This window comes from Phacochoerus africanus, chromosome X, assembly GCF_016906955.1.
Source record: "Phacochoerus africanus isolate WHEZ1 chromosome X, ROS_Pafr_v1, whole genome shotgun sequence".
In the NCBI taxonomy this organism is placed as follows: Eukaryota; Metazoa; Chordata; class Mammalia; order Artiodactyla; family Suidae; genus Phacochoerus; species Phacochoerus africanus.
Window position 1 is genome coordinate 68,291,736 of NC_062560.1, and position 18,873 is coordinate 68,310,608.

Genomic DNA, 18,873 nt, shown 5'->3' on the forward strand with positions numbered 1-18,873 from the left:
TCATAAACCTTGGCAATGAGTTAACAACTATATACACTGAGTTCCGTAAGTCTTTCTAGCAATTATCCAAATATGTGGAGTTGCTCTTAGGAATCTGACATGGGAAGCCTGACAGTTTTTCTTATCAGCAATTCATTTATTCACTTACTCTTCTTCCAGATGAAGTACCAGGACCATCTGAATCTAAGTCAACTATTTCCGTATCCTAAGTTAAAAGGGAAGAGTGAGAGAAATGATATTGTTATATTCATCTTAAAATTAGATAAACATTTACAAAGAAATGGCAAATATCATTTAAATAAGAAACAAAATTATGTTCAACAAAGCTTGATTTGTTTTGTTTTGTAGTGAGTTTAGGGAGAATAAATTAGTTTTTTTTTTCATAGTAGAAGATAATAGTGAACAAATGTGGGAGACTCACTCCAAACTTTGCCTAAATGCTGTGTGTAGGTTGGAAAATAAATTGGGAGAAGAAAAGTAAACAATGTTTCTCTTTAAATCAGAATAGGAAATGAAGTGAAAAGTATAGTGACTGGTATCTAAAGTTGTACCTAAACGTTAGTATTAAAAATTATTTTATGTGACCATGCTAGTTTAATATACTATAATTATGGATCACTCATAATTAATCTTTTGCTATTTCAAGAAATACTTGTTTCCTATAGGGAAAATATGAATGAGTATTAAAACATAAAATTTAGTTAAGTATCCCTCTGAGGGATAGTTTTTTAATACAAAAAGGCAAGGTTCATGCACTACAATTAATCTGGTGATAGTGAATACAGGTAATACCTAGGAAAAAAAGAAAAGTAGCTCATGAGCAACTGTTGCCCCTTTTTAATAAAATTAAGTTGTTGAATTACATTTTACTTTTAATTTTCTAATCTAATCCAAAGAGTATTACTTTAAGGAGAGCTACATCCATCCATGATAAAAACACTCAACAAAATAGGTATAGAGAGAATGTTGCATGTCAACGAAGTTCACATATGAAAAACCCACAGCTAACTTCACAGTCAATAGTAAAAAGCTAAAAGCTTTTCCTCTAAGATTAGGAAGAAGACAAGGATACTCATTCTAGACAATTTTATTTAACATTGTATTTGAAGTCCTAGCTAGAACAAATAGTCAAGAAAAACAAAAGACATCCAAATCAAAGACGAAGAAGTAATACTATCTCTATTAGCTGATGACATGATATTACATGTAGAAGACCCTAAATATTCCACCAAAAAGCAGAACAAATAAACTCAGTAAGGTTGCAGGATACAAAATCAATATACAAAAATAAACTGTGTTTCCATATACTAACAATGCACTATCGGAAAGTGAAATTAAGAAAATGCCATTTATAATCGCAACAAAAAGAATAAAATATCTATAAATAGGAATTCCCGTCATGGCTCAGTGGTTAACGAATCCAACTAGGAACCATGAGGTTGTGGGTTCGATCCCTGGCCTTGCTCAGTGGGTTAAGGATCCAGCGTTGCCATGAGCTATGGTGTAGGTTGCAGACACAGCTCAGATCTGGGGTGCTGTGACTGTGGCGTAGGCGGCAGCTAAAGCTCCGATTAGACCCCTACCCTGGGAACCTCCATATGCCACGGGAGTGGCCCTAGAAAAGGCAAAAAGACAAAAAATAAATAAATAAAATATTTATAAATAAATTTAACCAAGGAGATAAAAGATCTGTACACTGAACACTATAAAAGACACTGATGAAAAAAATCAAAGATAATGCAAAGTAAATGGAAAGATATTCCATGCTCATAGATTAGAAAGAATTAATATTGTTAAAATGTCCATATCACCCAAAGCAATATACAGATTCAATGCAATCTGTATCAAAATTCTAACAGCATTTTTTTTGCAGAAATATAAGAAACAATCATAAAATTTATATGGAACCCTGTAAAAGAATCCTAATAGAAATCTTGAGGAAGAAAAAAGCTGGAGGCATCATATTTCTGATATGAAACTGTATTATAAAGCTATAGTAATCAAGAGTATGATATTGACATAAAACACAAAGATCAATGGAACAGAATAGACAGAAATAAACCCACGCATACTGGTCAATGAATTTACAACAAAAGAGCCAAGACTGTGCAATGGGGAAAGGTTAGTTTATTCAATAAATTGTGTTAGGAAAACTATATATGCACTTGCAAAAGAATGAAACTGGACCCCTATCTTATACCATATTTAAAACTCAACTCAAGGAGTTCCCATCGTGGCTCAGTGGTTAACAAATTCAACTAGGAACCATGAGGTTGCGGGTTCGATCCCTGGCCTTGCTCAGTGGGTTAAGGATCTGGCATTGCTGTGAGCTGTGGTGTAGGTCACAGAAACGGCTCGGACCCCGAGTTGCTGTGGCTCTGGCGTAGGCCGGCAGCTACAGCTCTGATTAGACCCCTAGCCTGGGAATCTCCATATGCTGCGGCAGCGGCCCAAGGAATGGCAAAAAGACCAAAAACAAAAAAAAAAAAAACAAAAACTCAACTCAAAATAAATTAAGAGTTGGATATAAGACATGAAACCATAAAACTCCTAAAAGAAAACACTGGGTGGGTGAGCTGCTTGACATCAGTCTTGGCAATGACTTTTTTAGATTTGACAAAATCCAAAGGTAGATAGGAAAGAAAGAAAATCACTAGTCAAAAATATCTTAATGTGAATTAGGGATATGTCTGGGTTGGGAAATCAGAAGGTCTGCTGACAATACTAATATTTCTTTATGAAAAACTGGTTTCTACTTGCAAATTTCCATAAAGGAAATCCAATAGCAATTCTGCAAAACTACTAAAAATGTAGACTTTCAAACCTAAAATTATAAAATACTTCAATATTTAATATATATGTGTAGAAGATGAATCCCTACTAAAATGTGCATCAACTAACCATTCTTTTAAAACACAATTTAGTGCTTTGTCCTATTTCAAGGGCTGGAAAATTAAGTCTTACTGAAAACCAGTGTCAAAAAGGATGACTCACCACCTCTCCCTGACTAAACACTGTAGCATCACTATATTTTTGTATATACTGTCTAAATACAAGTTAAAGAATTTAATACAAAAAGATGCAGGTGTTCAGCTAGCTTTTAGAAATCTTAGCTTCACTGCTTATAGACAATTATAACACTTACATATAATACTTATTGTACTTTAAACAACAAAAAAGAAATTCCTGCCTACTAATCATCTGCGATTCTTACCTCCTCTGCATCAGTACTGTTTAGTTCTTCTGCTTTAATCTTATTATAAGTATCCAGTATATCAGTACAGCTCTGATCCCTATGAAACAAGATAAATTAAAATACATTCCAATAAATTAAAAAAAAATAGAAGTCAGCTCCTATGGGAGAGAAAACTGCTTCTTACCCAATAAATCGAAGTAAGACATCAGTTACAATTTTGGCTGCTTTCACTATAGGACTGTCTGGCTCATTGAAAGTCCTAGCATTATGCTCAATGTAGCGTACTTCCCACATCAATGCTGATATCCTCCTATGAAAGAAAAAAATACCATTATTCTTGGTTGATACATTTAAAATCTATTCTAGTAACAGACAACACAGAACAGCTAGGCATTAATTAATGATAAGTCAAAGGTGTTCCAATATATGTATGTGACTCAAAATATGTATGTGACTAATGTGGACTAATAAAGGTACATAGTTACAGTATGTGAAGCACAGGCAAGAGTTTAGAACCACTGGACTATAAACTCAGATATTAAACCTTGGAAAAGAACTGACCTAGGACATTATGGGTAAAGAGTGATTTGACCAAGCACAAAGAAACAAAAACAAATAAACACTGTTTTGGTAAGATCAAAAGAATATTTAGTTTTCAAAAGAGAGCAAAAATATAAAAAGAAAAAAGAAAAAAATTAGATTGTATAAAAGGACAGATCTTGTTTATCTAGTTACTTTTATGATATATATATTATTGAATAAAATCATAGGTAATGTTATTAAATATACCCAACTGGTTATATTTATAACCATTTCATGGAACAACCATGATTAGGACACTGTAGACTCTGGGGTGAGAGAAGTACCAAAAATCTGTCCTCTATCACCTTTCCATAATCACTCCACTCCCAACCAAAACCAAGGAAAAAAATAACTTGGCTTTTTTGATACTCATTTGGAGGATGGTATTAAATCTAATTAACTGCTGCCTAATTTCCCAACAGGATATTTAAACATGCTCCAAGTCTCTAGAGCACCATATTCATGATGAATCCAAAAACCACTTAATCTGCTCTTAATAAACTAAAATTAACTGCAGTTTTTGTTTCATATGTGATTTGTGCTAGTCATAATTTCCTCCCTGTCCGTAACTCTTCTTACCCTGGAAGACTGAGAATCTACTGAATAAAGAGAAATTAGTGTTCCAAATTTTCAGAAGAAATTTTGGGGCAGGTCTTTTGAATAGTTATTTTACACTATGAAAATACACATCTCAGTGTATCACTATGCAAAAAGGAAAGCAAAAGACATAAGAAAGCTATAAGCTTCTTAGTAAATGATAAAAACTAAACAGACCTGTAAAAGCGATTTTCAAGTCTCCGCCTGATAGTGTTGAGGTCAGTTGGATAAGCAACTACAGTACAATACAAGGGATAGGCACTGAGATCCACTGGGACAGCAAAAGGGCTGGCAAAATCTATAATGTTTCCAAAATCAAAAAAGGGAGTTATAAAGAGCACTAACATTTCATGTTAACAAACAAAAACACATATAAGCAAGAAGGGTGGGCAATATAATACTACATTTCTAAAATGATCCATTATGCAAATATTAGATTAATACTATTGTAATGTTATTGTTATTTGGACATACCATCTGTGAATCGTGTATGATACACTAGTTCAAATCAGGTACAATAAGACCAAACTAAAGGAGAACTGTGTTTAACTTCAAATTTATGTATTTTCTATAAATGCCAAATGCCTCATGTGACATTCTCCAGAAAATATAAGCAGTCATAGAGTAAAATATATTACTCTACCCACTGTCTTTAGTAAAGAACCCATCCAAAGTCAGGTTCAGGGAATAGCATGAGAGCAAAATAATTAAAAGTCAAAGACACCCATATGCCTGCTTTCACTATTATAAGTCCAGAACTGAAAAGGTTTGCCAGCCAATACTTTGGCCAAGCATACAAAAATGCTATTATTAAAAAACTAGAATTACTGTGCCTCTTGAGGTGAAGGTATATAGTAAAAAATGCATTTCCTTTCATAGAACTTAAATTCTGCTGGATTTCATTATTCCTTCCCATCTTCCTAATATTCTTTCACATTCACCATACCCAGGGAAAGAAGGTGGTTGATGCCCTGAATAACTCGTTCACATTCCTCATCTCTGGAATGAGCCCCCCACTCTCCTTCTTGGGGTTTATATAGCAAAGCAGTTAGTTCCTCTTGGGATACAGGAACACCAGCGCCAACTTCATCTGGAAAGGCAGCTATGAATAAGATGACAAATCAGAAGTAATTAGTTTCCAGGATCATAGTATTGCCACTTTTCTTCTAGAAAAATTATAATTCATTTTTTAAAGCATATTTACTTCCTTCTGGAATTGGCTCCATATCCCAAGGGCTCATCTTTTCTCTCTCGTTATTGTCCCAGCTATTAAAAAATAACAAGATACAAGCTGTTACATTTATAATTGATTAGCAATGGAGTACTACTGTACAGCACAGAGAATTATGTAGAATCTCTTGATGTAGAACATGCTAGAAGATAGTATGAGAGAAAGAGTATGTATATATGTATGACTGAGCCACTACTCTATACAGCAGAAATTGACACATAACACTGTAAATCAACTATACTCTAATAAACAAAATAACAAGAAACAAATCAAATTCACATGACAGTTTTATATACTTGCATTATTTGCATGACGTTTGGAGGGTAAAACTTGGAAAGGGCAATACATTTTTCTTGAACTACAATTCAACAAAGATGATAATAAATCTCCAATAGAGAAAACATGGTCTACCAATATGAAACTTAATCATAAGACTACTCTTAGGTCTGCCTGGCTTTTTAAAAAAATTCCAACCAAACATACATTCAATGTTAAGCCAGGGTACGAATGAAAAGATCTCTTTGGAAAATTCCTTTCAGGTTAAAAAAGTCAATTTTCTAGATTTCTTTCTGTAAGATGATCTACTTTATTCCAACAGACTGAGTATTACAGCTTCTCTAAAAATTTATTATTCCCTTTTGATCTGCACTATGGAGATTAAAACATGTTCTAACATTCTTGAGACTAAAGCATCATTTATTTGGAATCTTATAACTATGGTATCTCAAAAAGAATAAAAGTGAATGTAGAACTTCTAGGTCAGTGAACGTGTAGATTTGGGCAGAGTTATAGATCTGGAGAGCACATGAAAGCTCTGTGCTCCTCCCCCATACTTTTCCCTATGTTCCTCTTCCATTGGTTGTTCACCTGTATCCCTTGTCATAAAGTTTAATAAGCTGCTAAACATATTTTTGGACCAGGAGAAAGAAGATAGCAATCATAACAACAACAGACAAACTTACTGCATAATAAAAAGCCACCTTTTGGTCAGCAAAAACCAAGTATTCTACTCAGGGGAAGCCTGTTTTGCCTTTGGAACAAGAGGGCATTGAGTATATAGCAGAACATCCATCAAAAGAGACAGTTTCATAAATAAGAGATATTGATCAGATGGGTAGGATCAAGATGGCAGAGAAGTAAGATGTAGCATTCACATTCTCCCACAGACACATCAAAAAAAAAAATCTACATGTAGAATGATACACACAGAACATCTAGTTAACACTGACAAAAGACCTTAAACTTCCAAAACGCACAAGAAACCTTCCATATAACTGGGTGGAACAAAAGGAAAAAAGAGAAAGGGGAAAAGAGGAATCAGGATGGGACTAGCACTTCTGAGAGGGAACTGTTAAAGAGGAAAGGAACCCACACCCTGGGAAGCCACCTAACCAATGGGGAGATCAGCTGAAACAGAGGGACTTCAAAGCCTCACAGAAGAGTGCAGCAGCTGGACTGAGGAGGGCAAAGCAGAAAGAGAGCTGCACAGACCATTGGTACCACCTCCCAGGACACCACAGCCTGAGACACTCAGGTGGGGGTTGGGCACTTAGGCTATGGAAGTTAGTTTTGGGAGAGGACTAGGGCTCACTGTGTGGAGACAGCCTGAGGGGCTAGCGAGCAGTGTGCCAAGGGCTGGGGAGGCGAAAGCCAGAGCCTAAGAAACCCATCATGAGGTCTGGGCCTACAAAATAAGAAAGGTACCATTGTTGGGGAGGTCAAGAGGAAGAGAGGTAGACCACCATAGAAATATCTTTCTATGCACATGCATGGACTCTTGGAGGGTGGGGTTACATGTGGCAAGGTGACTCTTGTGCAGGCTATGAGCAACAGGCCCCTCTTGCATGGGTTACAGATGGCGGCGCATCCTGAGCACAATGGAATGCCTCTTGCATGGTCTACAGGCAGTGGGAGCAAAGTCTAGTCACCTCAGATTCCTGAGGTGGGCATGGCCCACCATCATTAGAGGTCCATGAACTTATGGCCCTAGTCACCTCAGAGGTAGATACAGAGGAGAGTACTGAAAGCAAGCACCACCTGTTGTTGCTCTCGCTCCCCTGGGAATGCACAAGCCCTGCCACCACTACCACCAACAACTCAGGCACAACTTATACCTACCTGAGGGTCACTGCCACTATCCAGGGCGCCACAACGAGGAGCAGCCTATGCGACCTTCCCACAGTTCCTTGCCACTGTCAAGGGCCCAGCAACCAGGCACTGGCTACTAGCCCTGACCACTGCCTCCATCTCCCTGGAAGCAAATGCAGTGCTAAGCACTCACAAAATACCCAGGTGCACTCACACATATAAACAGCCCCAAAAGACTACAGTAGTTGTTTTCCCTAAACTCACAAAGTAGGAAAAATATAAGTAAAATAAAGAAGCTCAGGAACCATCCCCAGTTAAAAGGACAGGATAATTCACCTGCAGGAGCAAACAATGAAACAGACCTCTACAGTCTAACAGACAAATCCAAAAATGAGATAGTGAAAATATGGAAGGAATTAAGAGTGCATATGAACAGTAATGCAGATTACTTTGGAAAGGAACTAGAAAATATGAGGATCCAAGAAAACTTAGAAAATTCATTTGCAAAGATGCAAGCTGAGTTAAAGGCACTGAAGAGCAGAGTGAATAGTGCAGAACAACGAATTTGTGACTTGGAAGATGGAATAATGGAAATCACCAAATCAGGACAGAAGATAGAAAACCAAATGAAAAAACATGACAGCAATATAAGAGATCTATGAGTGGGCCAATCTCTGAATACTAGGGATTCCATAAAGTGAAGAAAAAGAAATGGGGATTCAAAATATATTTGCAGAAATTGTTGTTGAAACTTTCCAAATCTAAAGGAAACACATATTTAAGATACAGGAAGCATAGAGAGTCTCAAACAAGTTGAATCCAAACAGACCCACAGATACATATTTTTATAAAAATGGCAAAAGTTACAGATAAAGAGGATTCTAAAGGCAGCAAGAGACAAACAAAGCCTTAACTATAAGGGAACCCCCATAAGGCTATCAGATGATTTCTCTACAGAAACACAACAGGCCAGAAGAGAGTGGCAAGATATATTCTAAGTTCTAAAAGGGAAAATTTGCAGCTTAGACTACTCTACCCAGCAAGAACATCATTTAAAATAGGAGAAGTAAAGAATTTCTCCAACAGCAACAACAACAACAACAACAACAAAACTGAAAGAATACAGCAATACCAAGCCCATTCTAAAAGAAATACTGAAAGGTCTCCTCTAATAGGAAAGAAATAAGAAGTTATAGGACAGAAGAAATCACAATTGGAAAGTAATCACTCAAATAAACTAGTACACAGATCTAAAAAGAAAAAAAACTATTTTAAAAGTGACAACTCAAGGAACAGCAAAAGGACAAACATGAAGATGTTAAAAAAAAGGATGTGAAAATCATAAAATGTGGGGAAGGGCAATAAGGAAATCTAGACTTTTTCAGAAGGTGTTTGCGCCTATTAGACTATCAGGCTAAAGTAAGCAGATATAGGAAGAGGTTAACATGCCCTTTTGAAAAAAAGGGCAACCACAAGTCAAAACCAAATAATACATTAACAAAAACTAAAATGAAGTGGACACAAGCATAAAATAAAAGGAAATCATTGAACCAAAAATACAAAGGAACACAGGAGAAATACAGAATCAACTGGAAAAAAAGGTTTAAAATGGCAGTAAATACATGTTTATCAATAATTACCTTAAATGTCAATGGCTGAATGCTCCAATCAAAAGACAGAGTAGCAAACTGGATAAAAGAACAAGAAGCTACAATATGCTACCTACAAGAGACTCATGTTAGGGCAAAGGATGCATATAAATTGAAAGTGAGGAGATTGAAAAAAGGCATTACATGAAAATGGAAAAGACAGGAAAGCACGAGTTGCAATATTCATATCATATAAAATAGACTTTAAAACAAAGACTGTAAAGAAAGACAAAAAGGACACTATTTACTGATAAAAGGATCAAATCAAGAAAAGGAAATTATACTCATCAATATGTATGTCCCTAATATAGGAGCACCCAAATACATATAATACTAACAGATATGAAAGGAGAAATTCATAAGAATACAAAAATAGTAGAAGACTTTAACACCTCACTCCCATCAATGGACAGATCCTCTAGACAGAAAATCAGTATGGCAACAGAGATCCTAAATGACACAATAGAAAAGTAAGCTTAATTGATATATTCAGGACATTGCATCCCAAAAAGATCAAAATATACATTCTTTTCAAAGTGCACATGGAACATTCTCAAGGACTAACCACATATTGGGGGAAAAAACTAACCTCAACAAATTTAAGAGTATAGAAATTAGTTCAAGTGTCTTTTCTGACCACAATGGCATGAAACTAGAAATCAACCACAGGAAAAGAAATGTTAAAAAACTGACTACATAGAGACTAAACAACATGCTACTAAAAAACCAATGGGTCAATGAGGAAATCAAAAGAGAAATTAAAAAATACCTCAAGACAAATGATAATGGAAACAAAACCACTCAAAATCTATGGATGTGGCAAAAACAGTGTTTAGAGGGAAATTCATAGCAATATGGGCCTTCCTCAGAAAAGAAGAAAAATCTCAAATCAACAATTTAATCTACTACCTAAATGAATTAGAAAAAGAAGAACAAACAAAACCTAAAGTCAGCAAAAGGAAGGAAATCATAAAGATCAGAGAGGAAGTCAATAAAATAGAAATTCAAATAAGGGGAGGAAAAACTATGTATACATGTTTATGTAACTTGGTCCCCATGCTGTACAGTGGAAAAAATAAATAAATAAAATTAAAAAAAGAGAAAAATTAAAAAAAAAACTATAGAAAAAAAAAAAAAACAATAAAACCAAGAACTGCTTCTTTGAAAGAGTAAACAAAATTGACAAACCTCTGGCCAGACTCACCAAGAAGAGGAGACAAAGAACTCAAATGAACAAATTAAGAAATGAAAAGGGAGAAATCTCAACAGATACTGCAGAAATACAAAAAGCCATAAGAGAATACTATAAACATTATATGCCAAAAAATTTGACAACCTTGAAGAAATGGACAACTTTCTAGAGACATACAGCCCATCAAAACTGAATCAAGAAGAAATAGATCAGTTGAACATACAGATCACTAGAAATGAAATTGAATATGTAATAAAAATGCTTCCTACAAGAGTTCCCATTGTGGCACAGCAGAAACGAATCCAACTAGGAACCATGAGCTTGTAGGTTCAATCTTTGGCCTCGCTCAGTGAGTTAAGGATCCGGCATTGCCATGAGCTGTGCTGTAGGTCATAGACATGGCTCGGATCTGGCATTTGCTGTGGCTCTGGTGTAGGATGGCAGCTGTAGCTCCAATTAGACCCCTAGCCTGGGAACCTCCATATGCTATGGGTGCAGCCCTAAAAAGACAAAAAAAAAAAAAAAAAAAAAACATGCGTCCTACAAACAAAAGTCAAGGACCAGATGGCTTCACAGGTGAATTCTACCAAACATACAAAGAAGAATTTATACCCATCCTTCTTAAACTTCTAAGTTTAATTGGAAGAGAAGAGATAAAATTGTCACTCTAAGTAGATGACATGATACAATATACAGAAAACCCTAAGGATTCCACACAAAAACTACTCAAACTGATCAGTAAATTAAACAAAACAGCATGATACAAGATTAACATTCAGAAATCAGTTGAATTCCATATACTAAAAATGAAATATTAGAGAACGAAAACAAAAAATACAATACCTTTTAAATCCACACCCCCAAAAATTAAATACCTAGGAATAAACCTGACCAAGGAGGTGAAAGTCCCGGAACTGCCAAAGCAATCCTGAGGAAAAAAAAACAAGCAGGAGGCATAACTCTCCCAGATTTCAGACAATACTACAAAACTATTGTAATCAAGACAGTGTGATACTGGTACCAAACAGCATACCAACCAATGGAACAGAATAGAGAACCCAGAAATAAACCCAGACACCTATGGTCAATTAATCTTTAATAAAGGAGGAAAGAATATAAAATGGGAAAAAAGTCTCTTCAGCAAGTGGGGCTGGGAAAACTGGACAACTGCATGTTAATCAGTGAAACTAGAACACACCCTCACAGCATACATCAAAATGGCTTAAAGACTTAAACATAAGACAAGACACCATCAAACTCCTACAAGAGAACATAGGCAAAACGGTCTGTGACATCAACCGTACAAATGTTTCCTTAGGTCAGTTTCCCCAGGCAATAGAAATAAAGACAAAAATAAATCAATGGGACCTAAACAAATTAACAAGCTTTTGCACAAAATAGGAAACCATAAAAAAAAAAACCAAAAAGACAACTTACAGAATGGGAGAAAACAGTTTCAAATGATGCAACTGACAAGGGTTTAATCTCCAAAATATACAAACAACTAACTCATACAACTCAACAGCAAAAAAACAACCAATTGAAAAATGGGCAGAAGACCTAAATAGACATTCATCCAATGAAGACATATGGATGGCCAACAGGCACATGAAAAAATGTTCAGCATCTCTAATTATCAGAGAAATGCAAATCAAAATTACAATGAGGTACCACCTCATACCAGTCAGAATGGCCATTGTTAGTGAGTCTACAAATAACAAATACTGGAGAGGGTGTGGAGAAAAGGGAACCTTCCTACACTGTTGGTGGGAATATAAATTGGTACAACTACTATGGAAAACAGTATGGAGTCCCTCAGAAAACTAAATATACAACTACCATATGATCCAGCAGTCCCACTCCTGGGCATATATCCAGAAAAAAACTTTCATTCAAAAAGATACATGCACTCATATGTTCATTGCAGCACTATTCACAATAGCTAAGACATGTAAACAATCTAAATGTCCATGGACAGATGAATGGATTAGGAAGATTAGCACATATTCACAATGGAATACTACTCAGCCATGGGAAAGAACAAAATAATGCCATCTGCAGCAACACAGGTGGAACTAGAGACTCTCATATTAAGTGAAGTAAGTAAGAAAGAGAAAGACAAATATGATATGATATCACTTATATCTGGAATCTAATAAATGGCACAAATGAACCTTTCCACAGAAAAGAAACAAACTCATGGACATGAAGAACAGACTTGTGGCTGCCAAGGGGAGGGACAGAGGGAGGGAGTATAAGCTTGGAGTTAGTAGATGCAAACTTTTGTGTTTCGAGTGGATAAGCAATAAGATCCTGCTGTATAGCCCAGGGAACTATATCTAATTACTTGTGATGGAACATGATGGAGTATAATGTGAAAAAAAGAATGTATATAAATGTATAACTGGGTCATTTTTCTGAACAGCAGAAAATAACAGAACATTGTAAATCAATTATAATAAAAATTTTTAAAAAGAAGTAAATGTAGACGAACAGTACATCTGAACATATTGCAGTCACCTGTGCCTAGAATTCATACTATTAAAGACTAGGTAAATAGTATAACAATTATTTTAAGCACTGGATTAATTTCAGTATTCTTCATGAAATAATAGTTGCAATTCTTGTCTAAAATAGAAAAAACTTAGGATAAAAACAGGAATAAGGGAGGCAAAAATAGGTCCTCGGTTCATGCATATTAGAACAAAAGGTTTGTTTTAGCATGCATATTAGAACAAAAGGTTTGTCATCAGATTCCTTCTTTAAAGGTACTATGATTATTTCCTTACAGGTACAAGTCTTATAAGATCAGGTAAGTCAGGTAAAAAGGCCTTATTCCTGGTAGGTTTATAGAAAATCCATATAGTATTAACGTATTATGTAAGGTATAAAGGATGATAACTGTACTTACTGAACACTGTAACACTGGAAAGAACTATCAGGATACTCTGGTTGAAAAGGCTGCTGACTCTCCACAGTCCCAAACCACCAGGCGTCATCTATTATACTGCGGAATCTATCACCTACAATGTTTTTACAAATTCTTAAAAAAGAGTGTTCTTGAGCATAATAGCTCTGTTCTTAAGCTGCTACTTGCTGTTGAATACAGAAGTAGCATTGTAGCCAGCATTATTAGAAGTTTTAATCTGAGTTTTCCAGCTAAGTGAATTTTACATTTCACCCTCTTCAAGAATTTTGATTTTGGAGAGTTCCCATTGTGGCTCAGTGGTAATGAACCCGACTAGTATCCATGAGGACGTGGGTTAGATCCCTGGCCTCATTCAATGGGTTAAAGATCTGGCATTGCTATGAGTTTTGGTGTAGATCACAAACACAGCTCAGATCTGTGGCATAGGCTGGCAGTTACAGCTCTGATTCTACTCCTAGCCTGGGAACTTCCATATGCAGTGGGTGCTGCCCTAAAAAAGACCAAAACAAAAATGAATTTTGATTTCCAAGTGCTAATAATCGTTTTGAAACAAATCACATATTATCACATATAATTTAACTTTTATCAATTACTTGGGATCATCATTAGGCATACTACTTTTTGTATTGTACATATACTACAGTTGTTTCTTCACCTTATTTTTTGTTTCACCTTCTTGTTTTGAAAAATCTCCTCTTACTAGCTTTGTGCTTCTAAATAGCTAAGGAATACAAAGCCAACTATTGTGGACCAAAACGTTTCTTCCATATAAGAAAGGAGAATTTAAAAGTACTAATAGCAGATAATTACATAATGTTTACTCTATATTAGGTAACATTTCAAATGCTTTCTGTATATTAACTCATTTACCATTCTCATCAACCTTATAGGTATGCACTAATGTGATTCTCATTTTATAAATGATTAAAGTGAGGCACAGAGCGGTTAAAATCTTGCCCAAGGTTAAAGAGCCAGTGAAAGGGGAAGGAATAGAGTGGGAGCGAATGAGGATAAAAAAGGGAGAGGGATAAAGGTACAGAGAGGGAGAGAGGAGGAGGGTGGAGGAGCAGATAGAGGTAGGAGAGAGAGAGAGAGAGAGAGAGAGAGAGAAAGAGATAGAGATAGAGGGAGAAGGTCACAATCAGTAAAAGTCTGTTGGTCTGTTAAGAGCCCTACTGTTAATACTCTATTTTAGGGCAACTGACATTTGAAGATTTTCTTTTTAATTCAGATTTGTATTCTGATAGAGTAGGTATTCACAGAAAAGTATTTATGCTACACACAATGTGTATAAAGTCAGCTAAACATAACTAAAAGGAAATTTTTCATTTAATTTTTCTAATTTGGCTAACAGCTTTTTCAGGGTACATGTTAAACCAGTTTCTTTCTGTTAAATCAGGGTTTAAAAGTTATTGACTCTACTTAAAATGATAATTATTAAGAGAGAATTCTATACTTACCAATCTGCCAATTCCTTTCTTTGGCTTCATTATAAAATTGATGTAGCACAAGGAAGTCAATGACATCTGGCATGTCATGATACCTGTAGAGAAAATAAAGTATATATGATTTAGTATATACAGATATAATAGTATATATTCTTTTCTAAATATCCAGGAATAAATGCTTAATGTGGAGCCATTAAATAAAACATTGCAAACCTCAAGATCCCTACAAATGTCTTTACTTAAATTAAACCTCATCTTTTTGGCAGTGTCCTGCCTATTGTTGTATACCTTAATAATATAAAGATGCCAATGAAGGTACCTAAAGCTAAATATAAGGTATTTTAAATTAAGGACTTTTTAACAACAGTAGGAATTGAAGTTTTTTCATGTCCTTAGATTTCAAACTCAACTTTAAGAAATGTGTCATTAAAAAAAAGAAATATGTCATTGACTACACCTATTACTATTAACAGAAATAAATGCAACCGCCATTTTTCAAGCAAACTGTTAGGTACTTATAAAGGTTTTTCTTTTTGCCTTTTTTTTAAATTTTTTAAATTTTTTATTTTTAGGGCTACACCCACGGCATATGGAAGTTCCCAGGCTAGCGGCTGAATCAGAGCTACAGCTGCCGGCCTACGCCACAGCAACGCCAGATCCAAGCAGCATCTACAACCTACACCACAGCTCACAGCAACACTGGATCCTTAACCACTAAACTAGGCCAGGGATCAAACCCGCAACCTCATGGTTCCTACTCGGATTCATTAACCATTGTGCCACAATGGGAACTCCAGGTTTCTCTTGTTGTAAGCCACATGGGAAGTCCAGGAACTCAAGGTTTCCCTTTTATAACTCACAACAATCCTAAGGAACATATTAACATTTCCACTTTATAGATGAAGGCATAAATTTAGAGAGGTTAAGTAAAGCTCGTAGAGATACCTACACATACAACCATACCCATTAATAGTGATATATGTTGTGTGTGTGTGTGTGTGTGTGTGTGTATATACCAAAAAAATGTTGCCTGCCATTCCAGTTCTACAATTATCAGGTTATTAGCCACTGTAGTTGCTGACCTACGGAACACCCTGGAAGGAACTCAAGATGAAGCATTCTGTGTTTTGGATATATGGGTTCCTAGATAAAATGCATATCTAAGGAAGAATTTCAATGATCCCAGACTCTTGCATCTTCCCATACACAGAAGAGCACTAAAATCATTAACTGAGATATCTGATCCTTGTGCCTAGCAATAAATTATAATCAAGATAGATGATTCACTACCTATATTTCCCAGCCAAAAATTAAAAATCATAAAAAAATACACATACATTGGTTCTTCCCCTACCTCTTCAGAGCAGTTTGTAAGAGCTATACGGGAGGCTGTCCCCCAGGCTACAGTCCTCAAAAAGTCTCCAAATAAAACTGAAAATCATAGCTCTCACATTGTGCATTTTTATTTATGTTGACAGTTTTGGCAATCACAAAAGGACCCAGAGCAGACTTCTCTCCTTTGCCCGAACCTACATGGATCTGGAGCCTTGGTATCAGCAAAGGCCCCTTGGGCACATCTGCCTCCTTGGTGAGACCAAACGAATTTGTGTAAGTTTCTCCTGGTATTGGATCACCTGTTCTTGGTTGATGATCCTGAGTGGGTAAAAAGGTACCTGACTCCTCAGTTGAGAGACACTAAAGAGGATTTGCCCAGTTGTGAGTCACAGGGAAAAAGTGCCTGGTTGAGAGACAGTGGGAAAATTTGCTCAGTTTAAAGACATTGAGGGGTTTTGTAACTGAGTGGGGCCCTGTGGGGCACTTCGGCACAAAAGCCTTTCTATGCCCCCCATTTCTTATTTTCAGGAAGTGGGCCTCATTCAGCCTCCAGAGCCCTCCCTGAGTTCCTAGGGACAGGTTCAGACAGTTGCTGATCAGGGAAGGAAGGGGATGCAAAGACAAGGGAGAATACATAATAAAATAGGCATCTTATACAACTAAGAGAAGAGTTATATTCCTTATGCTTCTTTTAGAAATGAATATTTTAAAACTGAACAGCTTAGAGTCCTTCCTTGTCCTTCTCCCTGGCTTAACTGCACCCTAAACACAATCAACCACAAGCTATAGATTAGGCACCCTGAGCACAATTGTCTGTGAGTCACAAATTATAAGCACATGATGTTTCTTTTGAGGACCTTCCTAAATTGCCCTAATCACTAATCAATATGCCCTTCTCACAAATACTTTTATTTCTAGGAAAGATCCAGACATGATAACCCAGAAAATCACCAGGGTCACACTTAGATCTCATGACACCAACCTCGATGCTAAAGATTCCCCCCAAGAGAGAAGAATGTATATTTGCCCTCAACCCTGATTCTTATCCAGAAAACTGTTTTTCTCCTTTTCACTATAAAACTTTCCACAATTCTTGCCAATGGCGGGCAGTCTTTTAAGACATGAGCCTGAGGTGGCCTCCTTTGCCTGGCAAAGCAATAAAAGCTACCTTTTTCTCCTTTACCCAAAACTCTGTATCTGTGTTTCAACTTGGCACCGGTAGATAGAGGCCAGATTTCGGCAACAGTTTCAACTGTGTGATTAGGTAGGTTGACCTAACTTCTTTCCTAAATTTGGCAATATTAACAGAATTTGTAAGAATAAAAGTGAAGATACTACATGAGGGCCCTCAGCTCTTTGGAAAAGGGACACAGCTCCGCCCTGCCAGTTATGGCTTTCTCGGGCAACTGAGAAATTTACAGAAGTGGTGGAGGCTTGCAGGGGTCCCATAGGTAAACCCCTCATTAATTAATAACTTGCTCATTCAGGGACACATGAGTTAAGAGTTGGACACTCAGTGCTCTGAGCACCCATGATGGTTTTAGACAGCTAGAAAGAGAAACCAAGACACATAAAAGAAATTAAGCAACTCTAGGGGTGAAGCCTAGGGGAGTTAAGCTCACACAAACAGCACACTGGCCAACCACACAATTTCATTGGCAGTTTTTTTCCAGCAAACCAACTTTAAAATGAGGAGTAAAGTTTTCCAAGGAGAGAAAGGAGGTGTGCCAGATAGCCTCTAACATCACAGCAGGGTTTATGTGTGTATGGAACTTATTTGCAAATACTTAATTATTTGGGAAATAATGAAATTCCACACTGAATGGCCAAAATGGGGCTCTTCTGACATTCCCAAACTGATTTTTTGAGGACACAGAGAAAGATGACTTGATAAAAAAAATCTTTTCAAAATTCTGACTCTAAAGGAACAAAAGTCCTTGAAGAGGAAAATGCAAGTTCCTCTCCCTTTGAAAAGTAAATGTTCCACCAGGGCTCTTAGGAACTATCTTACACTTACCTAGACCATCTCCAATTCCTGAGAATGAGAAAACTGGGAGGGGGATAGGCCTTTTCAAACTCAAGCAAGTAAACTCATTCTAACAGATATTTATGAACTAGTGAATTCTATATTGTAATACTTGATTCATGACCAAGTTTTTTGCGATTATCATATTAAGTGAAGTTAGTCAAGAGTGAAAGACAAACACAATATGATATTACTTATATGTGGAATCTAAAAGAAAGGATACGGAATCTGACTAGCATCCATGAGGATGCAGGTTCGATCTCTGGTCTCGCTCAGTGGGTTAGGTATCCAGCGTTGCAGTGAGCTGTGGTTTAGGTCGCAGATGCGGTTCAAATCCCACATTGCTGTGGCTGTGGGGTAGGCCAGCAGCTACAACTCCGATTCAACCCCTAGCATGAAAACTTCCATATGCTGGGGGTGTGGCCTTAAAAAGACAAAAAAAATTAAAAAATTAAAAAGGATACAAATGAACTTATTTGCAAAATAGAAACAGACTCATAGACTTTGAAAACAAACTTATGGTTCCCAAAGGGGATGGGGACGGGGGATGGATGGACTAGGGGTTTGGGACTGGCATATGCACACTGTGGTATATGGAAT

The 18,873-nt window shown here is 36.5% G+C and overlaps 1 protein-coding gene across 2 annotated transcripts in view; it reads right to left on the reverse strand.

The window, feature by feature from the left end:
* The window catches only part of BRWD3 (bromodomain and WD repeat domain containing 3), a 154,379-nt gene that overhangs the window by 17,657 nt on the left and 117,849 nt on the right, over positions 1 to 18,873 (reverse strand). For both annotated transcript variants that reach the window (XM_047764806.1, XM_047764807.1), the window contains exons 27-34: positions 14,925 to 15,007; positions 13,447 to 13,558; positions 5,580 to 5,641; positions 5,322 to 5,477; positions 4,553 to 4,673; positions 3,381 to 3,506; positions 3,215 to 3,293; positions 149 to 205 (exon numbers count right to left, since the gene is read on the reverse strand). In XM_047764806.1, coding sequence (XP_047620762.1) covers positions 149 to 205; positions 3,215 to 3,293; positions 3,381 to 3,506; positions 4,553 to 4,673; positions 5,322 to 5,477; positions 5,580 to 5,641; positions 13,447 to 13,558; positions 14,925 to 15,007 — 796 coding nt within the window. The remainder of the gene's footprint in view (positions 1 to 148; positions 206 to 3,214; positions 3,294 to 3,380; positions 3,507 to 4,552; positions 4,674 to 5,321; positions 5,478 to 5,579; positions 5,642 to 13,446; positions 13,559 to 14,924; positions 15,008 to 18,873) is intronic.